The sequence below is a fragment of the Silene latifolia genome, chromosome 11 (genome assembly GCF_048544455.1).
Source record: "Silene latifolia isolate original U9 population chromosome 11, ASM4854445v1, whole genome shotgun sequence".
Lineage (NCBI taxonomy): Eukaryota > Viridiplantae > Streptophyta > Magnoliopsida > Caryophyllales > Caryophyllaceae > Silene > Silene latifolia.
Window position 1 is genome coordinate 126,455,905 of NC_133536.1, and position 10,870 is coordinate 126,466,774.

The window sequence follows — 10,870 nt, forward strand, 5'->3', positions numbered from 1 at the left end:
CACCAAGTTTCTCTCTCTAAAATGTTTATACTTCAACTTTTTGATGATTACAAATGAGGGAGGCTAGGTCCTTTTATAGGAAAAAGTCCTTGGCCTCCAAGCAAAGCTTTAAATGCTAGTTGTAAGTTCTAGGATGATTAGATGCATGGAACTTACAACCTAGACCCTTTGACAAATTTTATTCAAACTATGTTGAAAAATGCAAAAATATAAGCTAGGATTCCTCTCCCTTGGTGCCGCCACATTCGGCCCTTCCTCCCTTTGTTCCCATTTGATTTTCTTTTGTTCCCACACGGCATCAAGGGGTGTGCGGTCCTCGAGCTTCAACCGCGCATAATACCTCTCTTTTACGTAAACCCATCCAATTTTCATGCATAAAAAATGTGTTCATTGGGCCTGGTTTTGATTGGTGCTCTATGTCGAGCACGACTTCGTCCATGGGGTCCATATCCGCGTCATCTCCTCCTTCTTGAAAAGGAATTGCCCTCAATTCCTTGATTCCATTATCGTCAATGTAAGGAGATAGATCCCCGACGTTGAAAGTGGCGTGTACCCCATACTCTCCGGGCAACTCGATCTTGTATGCATTGTCGCCTACCTTTGATATTACCTTGTAGGGACCTTCTGCTCGCGGCATGAGTTTGTTTTTGCGTTTGTTCGGAAAACGCTCCTTCCTTAAGTGCAACCACACGAGGTCTCCTTATTTGAAGGATCTTGGTGGCGGTTTTTATTTGCCTTGCGCTTGTACATTTCATTAATTTTCTCAATTCTTGCCCTGACTTGATCATGTAGTTTGATCATTGATTTTAATTTGGTTTCCGCATCCTTGTGTATGATTTCATCCTTGGGTAAGGGAATGAGGTCTAGTGGTAAATACGGGTTTATACCATATACGACCTCAAATGGGGAGTGCTTTGTCGCGTAGGTTGGGGAGCGGTTATAAGCGAACTCAGCGTGCGCGAGTTTCAAATCCCAATCTTTTCGAGTTTTACTCACCGGACTTCGCAAACATTGTTCCCGAGTGCGATTCGTGACCTCCGTTTGTCCGTCCGTCTGGGGGGGTGATGAGAAGTCTTGAACAAAAGCTTGGTTCCCACCCTTTTCCATAACGTTTTCCAGAAGTAGCTTAGGAATTTGGAATCTCGATCGGAAACGATTGTTCTTGGGATCCCGTGGAGTCGTAAGACTTCCCGAAAATACAAGTCCGCCACATTGCTGGCGTCATCAGTTTTGTGACAGGCGATAAAATGGGCCATCTTTGAGAATCGATCGACCACTACCATGATCGCATCTTTGCCTCTCTGTGTTCGCGGTAATGCCACGATGAAATCCATGGATATATCTTCCCAAGGTCGACACGGGATAGGCAATGGTACATACTCCCCGGGTTGGAATTTGCTTTTGGCCATGTGACATGTGATGCATTTTCGCACTATCGCTTGCACGTCTCCTTGCAATTGTGGCCAATAAAAATGTTCCTTGAGGATATCCACAGTTTTGTTTACTCCAAAATGTCCCCCAAGTCCACCTCCGTGGGCTTCTCGAATAAGGAGTTCTCGGATCGGGAGTTTCGGGACACAAAGTCTGTTTCCTTTGAAAAGAAAACCGTCTTGTGTAAGGAATTCTTCCTGAGCCCCGTTTTCGCAAGTCTTGAAGATTTCCCCAAAGTCGGGATCGTTCTCGTAGGATTCCTTTAGTGCTTGAATCCCGATGAATCGAATATCGAGCACCGTTAATAATGAGTATCGCGAGAGAGCATCGGCCACCACGTTACTTTTGCCAGTCTTGTATTTGGATGAGAAATGGAAAGATTGCAAAAATTCCACCCACTTGGCATGCCTTGAGTTCAACTTTTGTTGCCCATTGATATGTTTCAAGGATTCGTGGTCCGAGTGCAGGATAAAATGGCTTGGTCGGAGATAGTGACTCCAATGTTGTAGGGCCCTTACGATCGCATAGAATTCCTTGTCGTAAGTCGAGTAATTGAGCCTGGCCCCATTCAGTTTCTCAGAGAAGTAAGCGATGGGTCGCTTTCCTTGCACTAACACGGCTCCAATTCCAACACCGCTTGCGTCACATTCGACTTCGAACGGGCGGGTGAAATCTGGTAGTGCCAACAATGGTGCCTCACAAAGTTTTTGGATGATCGTCTCGAATGCCCGTTGAGCAGCCGGGGTCCATACGAAAGTTCCTTTCTTTGTACATTCCGTGATGGGGCTAGCGATGGTGCTGAAATCCCGAATGAACCTTCGATAGAATGAAGCAAGTCCGTGAAAGGATCGGACTTCTGTGACAGTTTTCGGAATAGGCCATGATTTGATCGCCTCAATCTTGGATTGATCGACGGAAACTCCTTCTTTAGAAACCTTGTATCCAAGAAATATAACGCTCTCGACTAAGAACGAGCACTTCTCTTTCTTACCATAGAGTTCTTGCTCCCGAAGTGTGTTGAACACCTTTCGAAGATGTTGGAAGTGATCATCCTTGCTCCGACTGTAGATCAAGATGTCGTCCAAGTAAACGACTACAAATCTGCCTAGGAAAGGCTTGAGTATTTCGTTCATGAGTCGCATAAAGGTGCTTGGAGCGTTCGTCAAGCCGAATGGCATAACCGTCCACTCGTATAAGCCATGCTTAGTTTTAAACGCGGTTTTCCACTCGTCCCCTTCTCTCATCCGAATTTGGTGATATCCACTCCTCAAATCAACTTTAGAGAAGATCTCGGCTCCATGTAACTCGTCGAGCATATCATCTAGCCTCGGAATTGGAAACCGATACTTGATAGTGATGTTGTTTACGGCTCGGCTATCGATGCACATTCGCCACGTCCCATCCTTCTTTGGGACAAGTAGTGTAGGAACGGCACATGGACTCATGCTCTCACGTACATAGCCTCGTTCCATTAACTCTTCGATTTGTCGCTGTAACTCCTTGGTCTCCATCGGATTGCACCGATAGGCGGCTTTGTTTGGTAAAGGAGCTCCGGGCAGGAGGTCGATTTGGTGTTCGATCCCACGAATAGGTGGTAACCCAAAGGCGTTCCTCGGGAAAACATCTTTGAACTCATCCAAGAGCGAGATTAATCGTCCATCCTTGCTTTCATTGCTAGGCGTTTCATTGACCACCATTAGGTAAACCTGGTTGCCATTGACGATAGCCTCGTCCACTTCTTTCTCACTAGCAAACATGGTCAGGCTAGTGGTCGTCCCACGCTTGGCACTCATAGAACGTACTTCACCTGGCGCCATTGGTTTTAAGACAATTCTTTTTCCCTTACTTACCAACTCGTACTCGTTGCTTCGACCGCGATGCACCACATCCCGGTCATATTGCCAAGGTCGTCCTAATAGGACATGACATGCATCCATTGGCACAACATCGCAGAGGATGTCGTCGTTGTAAGATCCCATGGTTAGTGTCACCTTTACTTGCTTAGTGATTTTCACTTTATTCTCGTCATCCAGCCAATGCAGGGCGTAAGGCTTTGGGTGAGGTGTCGTGGGTAGTTTCAATTTCTCCACCATCTCCTTTGAGGCGACGTTGGTGCAACTGCCTCCATCAATGATTAGGCTACACCATTTGTCCTTCACTCGGCATTTGGTGTGGAAAATTTGACTTCGTTGTTCCGTTTCAATGGGCGATGTTTGAGCTTGCAGGGCTCGGAGAACCAAATTGCAATCATAGCTAGGAGCGACGTAATCTTCGGCGTTCCCGGCGGGTGCCTCTTCCTCATCTCCTTCTAAATTAAAAATACCATTAGTTCTTTCCTCTTCTTCGAACAATTCATCACGACATTTCACGGCCTCTCTTAGTGTGATGGTTCGCTGGCTCGGGCACGCATTTTTGAAATGCCCAAACCCTTGACATTTAAAACACCGAATCTGCGTGGAGTTATTCTCCTTTGAGGCGGATGGTTTGCTAACAGCACTGGGGGTAGAAGTCATCTTGGGATCGGTGGTGTTCCCCGTTGTGCTTGTCCTTGAGTTGTTCTCATTTTTCCAAGTCCGGCTATTCTCGCCATAGGTGGTTGTCACCTTCGTCTTTCCTTGTGCCTCCACCTTGAGACACATACTACACAAGGTATCGAAATCTGAGTAATTCTGTAACTCGACAACATGGGCGATGTTGCGGTTTAGACCTCGTAGGAATCGTGCCATCCTTATGTCCTCATCTTCCACCAAGTCTCCCATTAAGGCCAGATTCTCAAATTCGTTGATGTATTCTAGGACACTCAGCCTTCCTTGGGCAAGATCGGTGATCTTACGATAGGTCGTGAGCCTATGCGTTGCGGGGACATATCTTTTCCGTAACTTTAGTTTAAGCACGTGCCACGACGTTATCTTTGGTTTTCCGGCTCGAACTCTTCTGGTCTTAAGGCTTTCATACCATAATGAAGCCCCATTTCTTAATTTCAAAATGGCGTACTTGTGACTCTGTTCATCATCAAGTCCCTTAAAATCAAACATCCGATCTATTTGTCTTTCCCATTCAAGGTAAGACTCGGGATCCGTGCTTCCCGTGAACTCGGGTAGTTCACTCATTTTGAACTCGTCAATGACTCGTTCACGTCTTGGCTGCCATTTGGGATCGTGTTCTTGCAATTTCTTTAAGGCTCTTTGAAGATCCCTGAGAAAGTTTGGATCGTCGAAGTTCATATTTGGTGATTGGGGTTTTGTGTTTTCGAAAAAAAAAAGGAAGTTTGTTTTTTTTTTTTTTTTGTCAGTGAACAGTACCGTGAACAGTACCGTGAACAGTGATTCTCGTTTTTTTTTTTTTTTTTTTTTCTCTCTTTTTTTTTTTTTTCAATTCGTGCCTTCAAGATCCAATCGATTAACCCTCAACTTCCTTGCCGAGTTTAATCTTTGAACACCAAGCGCGTTGGATATTCAACTATCAATGGATTGGGACCTCCTTAGGACCGTCTTGATTTTTTTGGGGTGATCAAGAGCCGAAGCTCTGATACCATTTGGTGCGTATACGTAGCGGAAGACTTAATTGTTTTGTTTTTGGGTTTTTGTTGTGTAAAAGATAAAGGATATTTGTTTCGATTCCTTGAGAAGAGATCGAAAACAATGGGATATTTGGTATCACTAGACCTATAGTGATAACAATGGGGGAATTACTCGAAACGCGTCAAGCAACTCAATCTCAAACTGCGGAGCACGTCCTTAGTTTAAGGCAAGATTCGAAAACCTCGACTCTTTGGAAAAGATTGAAACCACCAAGTTTCTCTCTCTAAAATGTTTATACTTCAACTTTTTGATGATTACAAATGAGGGAGGCTAGGTCCTTTTATAGGAAAAAGTCCTTGGCCTCCAAGCAAAGCTTTAAATGCTAGTTGTAAGTTCTAGGATGATTAGATGCATGGAACTTACAACCTAGACCCTTTGACAAATTTTATTCAAACTATGTTGAAAAATGCAAAAATATAAGCTAGGATTCCTCTCCCTTGGTGCCGCCACATTCGGCCCTTCCTCCCTTTGTTCCCATTTGATTTTCTTTTGTTCCCACACGGCATCAAGGGGTGTGCGGTCCTCGAGCTTCAACCGCGCATAATACCTCTCTTTTACGTAAACCCATCCAATTTTCATGCATAAAAAATGTGTTCATTGGGCCTGGTTTTGATTGGTGCTCTATGTCGAGCACGACTTCGTCCATGGGGTCCATATCCGCGTCACCCACTGAATTTCATGTATAAACATGGTTCCTCAACACTTCGAGTGAAACCATTTTCCTTTATAACATGATCGAATCGATGATTCCAACTTCTAGATGCTTGCTTAAGACCATAAATGGATCTCTTAAGCTTGCACACTTTGTTAGGATTTTTAGAATCAACAAAACCTTCGGGTTGTATCATGTACACCTCCTCTTCTAAATGCCCATTTAGAAAAGCGGTTTTGACATCCATTTGCCATATTTCATAATCATGAAATGCGGCAATCGCTAACAAAATCCGTATGGATCTTAGCATGGCTACGGGGGCGAAGGTCTCATCATAATGGAGACCTTGGACTTGGGTAAATCCTTTTGCCACTAGCCTAGCTTTGTAGACATCATCATGTCCTTCTATGCCATTCTTGATTTTGAATATCCATTTGCATTGAAGGGGTCTTGCCCCTTTAGGCAAATCTACCAAGTCCCAAACTTGGTTTTCATGCATAGAATCCATTTCGGACTTCATGGCTTCAAGCCATAAGGAGGAATTTGGAATAGAGATTGCGGTCTTGTAGGTAGCGGGCTCGTCACTTTCTATAAGCAACACGTCAAGTGTTCCATCTTCCTCGATAAGTCCCACATATCGATCAGGATGACGAGAAACACGGCCCATTCTTCTAAGAGGAGGAGGAATAACTGTATTAGACGACGAAGGAACTTCTTCTTGCGCCTCTATCTCGGTTTGTGGCTCTTGAACTTCATCAAGTTCAAAATTTCTCCCACTCTGTCTCCTAGAAATAAAATCACTTTCTAGGAAGACAGCATCGCGAGACACAAATACTTTGTTCTCTTGAGGCTTATAGAAGTAATAGCCTCGTGAGGCCATGGGATAACCTACAAAAATGCATTTTTCGGATCGTGGTGCCAACTTGTTGTCATTTTTAATTTTGACATAAGCATCACAACCCCAAATTTTCATATGGGATAGATTTGGAACCTTTTCTCTCCATATCTCATATGGAGTCTTTTTGATTGCTTTGGTTGGACTTACGTTCAAAGATTTTATTGCGGTTTGAATTGCAAATCCCCAAAACGAGTTCGGTAACTCGGTTTGGCTCATCATGGATCGAACCATATCAAGTAAGGTTCGATTCCTCCTTTCGGCAACACCATTAAGTTGTGGTGTTCCGGGTGGAGTAAGTTGTGATATAATACCACAACCTTTCAAGTGTGAATCAAATTCAAGGCTAAGATATTCACCACCACGATCGGATCGTAGTGCCTTAATCCTTTTGTTCAATTGGTTCTCTACTTCGTTTTGAAATTCCTTGAATTTCTCAAACGCTTCACTCTTATGTTTCATTAAATAGATATACCCATATCTACTTAAATCATCGGTGAAGGTTATGAAGTAGTCATAATTTCCACGAGCGGTGATAGTCATTGGTCCACACACATCGGTGTGTATGAGTCCCAATAGTTCACTAGCTCGTGTCCCTTTACCACTAAAAGGATTACGAGTCATTTTGCCAAGTAGGCAATATTCGCATGTACCATATGATTGATAATCAAATGGTGTAATCACATTAGTCGAAATTAATCTTTTGATGCGATTCTCGTTTATGTGACCTAATCGACAATGCCAAATGAACGCTTCACTTGGGTCACTTGTTTTGAGTTTCTTTGATCGAATGTTATAAATATCATTTGTCGGATTTGAGGTCTCTAAAATGTAAATGCCATTGATAGAGGAAGCTTGGCCTATAACCAAATCATTCCTAGAAATAGTACAACGATTGTTCTTAATGACAAAACAAAAACCGTCCATGTCTAGCATGGCGATTGAAATAATGTTTTTAGAGAGTGTAGGCACATAAAAACAATTATGCAAATACAACTCAAATCCATTAGGCAAAGCTAAAACATAAGTTCTGCAGCGGAGCCACCGACCAGGACACCCCCACAAATGCAAGCAGGCCAAAACAAAGACCACACCCATTTCGGGAAGCAACCAAACTGGGCTAAGTTTAGTGGCTAATAGGTACGAGTACAAGCCCAACCACCAGCTGCCACCATGGCCAGCTGGTTGGTCACTAAACTAGGCTCAGAAAAGTCCTAGGGGTCCAAGGGAAAATCACAATGCAAGTCCTAGAAAACCAAGTGGACAGAAGCTATGACAAATGACAAACAACAAAAGCAAACTTTCCATTTCTGGCTAAACCATGAGGAAAAAGCACACAAAGAACTTTTGGCTTGTCTTCCCATATACCAGATACAACCTAGAGCCAATTTTAATGCCAAGGACTCAATCATTTCGTCCTCAAGTGCCTACATTCAACAGAAAAGCCAGCAATGCAGCAAAGGACCACAACTTTGTCACTTTGTCACTGCATTTCTCTTTTGTTTTCATTCCAGTTTACAATTAAGAGCTTTTAAACCGTTGTAATATTGTACTTGGACTCTTACCAGCATGTGAGGAGGGATCCCGACCCTTGGATATAGTTTCCTTTCAAGTTTGTAACCTAAAAAGGCCTATATAAGGACCTCAACTCGAGGGATTTGTTGTAACACGGTGATTTATGAATGAAACACGAGAATTCTCTCAAATTTAAACCTCTTAATCTTGTGCTTAGTCTGTAGATTAGAGTCGGGCTTGATAATAACCTGTGCTTAGACTGTGGTTATTGATTAAGTACCTGTTAGTAGAGTATAAACTTTCTGTCTTTGAGATGTGGTTAGTTTAGCTTTTTGCTTTGTTTGTTTTAGTTGAGTCTTTCCTGTGTTTATCTGTGGAATCTCTTAACTCTAACACCCCAAATTGTTAGCTTAATTCCCTGTGAGAATTCTGTGGGTTTTACAGTTGATAATTATATCCAAAGTTCCCTCCTTTCAGTCAAATCCCAGAACTATCTCATTCTTTGTCCATTTGTGTCTATCGTCGGTTCGGTGGAGTATTTATGCTACTTTGAGTCTCCTACAAATCCTAGAAATTTACTCAGAGTTAGTTCTCATATCAAAGTAATTTACTGCCAAGTTTCATGATTTTAGGAGGTCAATTCATAATTTTATTAAATAGTACAAGTTTATTGCATTCCTGAGATCTTGTCTTTTCTATTTGGTTTGTTTGTTGTTTTTTTGTCGAACCCTTGGACATTACACGCAAATTGGTATATCGAGCAAGGTTTTAACACGATTCTATCTTGTGTTAGTCTTGGGAAGGAAAGTGAGTTCATTTTTACCCTAACTACAACAAAACTACAAAAAATAACCCATGAGTGAAGAGAGATTTACCGGTATTGAGACCCGGGGTGGATCGGATAAGCGGGAAGAATCAATGAACTGGTGAATATTGTCAACACTCTTGCAGAAGGAGTTCCTAACAGGCCACCCTACAGAGGCAGAGGCAGGGGTAGAGGCTTTGTTGGAGCAGGAAGAGGACAACCATACCACCAGGAATATGGAGAAGACATGTCGAATCGATGAATCTATGGCAGAGGGCATCTACATGGAAAGAGACAAAGATATAAAGGTAGAAATTCCTGATTTCCATGGTAGTTTAAACCCTGAAGATTTGTTAGACTGGATTAGAACTGTTGAGAGAGTCTTTGAATTTAAGGGATATACTGACAGGAAAGCTTTCAAAGTTTCTATCCTTAAATTCAAAGGTTATGCCTCACTTTGGTATGAAACCCTGAAAAGCCAGAGAATGAGAGAAGGCAAGGAACCCATTAAATCTTGGCTAAAACTTAAAAAGAAATTGAAGGATAAGTTCATAGCTAAAGATTACACACAGGATATGTTTATCAAGTTAACCCAATTTGAAACAAGACCAATAATCTGTTGAGTCTTATCTTAGGAGCTTTGAACAACTTACCCTACAATGTGAGATCACTGAAAAGCCTGAACAGAAAATTGCTAGGTTTGTTGAGGGCTTAGATCCTAAGATTGCTATAAGAGTTAGAATGCAACAAGTCTGGTCCTTTGATGAGGCAGTCAACCTGGCATTGAGAATTGAAAAGATGGGAAAAGCCAAGGTCACTGCTTCCAAACCCCTTACCAGATCCACTTTCAAACCTTTTTCTGGGGTTAGGATTGGAGAAACTCCAAAACTTGCAACCCAACCAACACCAGACAAGGGGAAGAGTCATGTGAATCCTAGAACCAACACACACTGTGATCTGATGGGAAAATTAAATGCTTCCAGTGCCAAGGGTATGGCCATTTTAGGAAGGACTGTCCTTCTAAGAGAACCTTGACAACAATGGAAGTAGAACAGTGGGAGAGGGAAGGTTTGGTTCAGTATGAGGAGGATGAGACCCGATAATGGAGGAGGTGGAGGCGAAGGAGAACCAGAACAAGATGCGAGTTGTGGCCCCCCGATACAGGTCACGGCTTAGTCTTGTGGAGGGTCATGCATTCCCAACACTCACCTCTAGAAGGCGATCAAAGATCCCGATATTCAGAACCAGATGCACGATCCGGGGGAGGGTTTGTAACCTAATCATAGATGGGGAAGTTGTACAAATGTGGCATCAAATGCCATGGTTAGTAAACTCAACCCGACAACTCAAGAACACCCAAACCCTTACAAGTTGAGATGGTTGAACAAGGGAGCAGAAGTAAGGGTGGACAAACAATGCTTGGTTCCATTTTCTATTGGGAAAGTGTATAAAGATGAAGTCTTGTGTGATATTGTCCCAATGGATGCCCGCCACCTACTCTGGGAAGGCCATGGGAGTATGACGGGAATACCACTCACCATGGGAAGGATAACATCTATAGTTTCAGGCATGAAGGCAAGAAGGTCACTCTGACCCCATTACCACCCAACCAGAGAAACTATGGAGGTCCAAGTATGCCAGAGGAGGGCAATGGTGTGCTATTTCTTTCTGAAGCAGCCATGATCAAAGAAATGAAGCAAGAACAACTTGTCTGGGTGTTACTATCCAAAGAAGTAAGCAAGGAAGGGAGCCCTGAGATGCCTGCTGAAGTTAGGCCATTAATTCAGAGGTATAAGGAAGTATTTCCAAGAGAGCTGCCTAGTGGGTTGCCACCATTGAGGGGCATTGAGCACCACATTGACCTTGTTCCAGGCTCAGTGCTTCCCAACAGGCCAGCTTATAGAAGTGATCCACTGCTACCACCAAGGGCGCAAAGCCAAATTTAGGAACTTATGAGCAAAGGATTTGTCGGGGAATCACTCGGTCCTTGT

At 43.1% G+C, this 10,870-nt stretch overlaps 1 protein-coding gene across 1 annotated transcript; it reads right to left on the reverse strand.

The window, feature by feature from the left end:
- Nucleotides 1-298: 298 nt before the first annotated feature.
- LOC141613961 (uncharacterized) lies at nucleotides 299-4,655 on the reverse strand. The gene is made up of 2 exons (XM_074432704.1): nucleotides 1,201-4,655; nucleotides 299-674 (listed from the first exon to the last, which is right to left on the reverse strand). Exons 1-2 carry the CDS (start codon nucleotides 4,653-4,655, stop codon nucleotides 299-301), a joined length of 3,831 nt encoding a protein of 1,276 aa, XP_074288805.1.
- Between the last annotated feature and the right edge of the window lie 6,215 nt (nucleotides 4,656-10,870).

What these genes read in the sequence shown, in the direction of transcription:
- LOC141613961 (XM_074432704.1), bottom strand. Translation starts at nt 4,655, where the DNA reads ATGAACTTCGACGATCCAAACTTTCTCAGGGATCTTCAAAGAGCCTTA. An exon ending in GCCAGCAATGTGGCGGACTT is followed by an intron (nt 675 to 1,200) that starts GTATTTTCGGGA and finishes GTTGCACTTAAG; the next exon opens with GAAGGAGCGTTTTCCGAACA.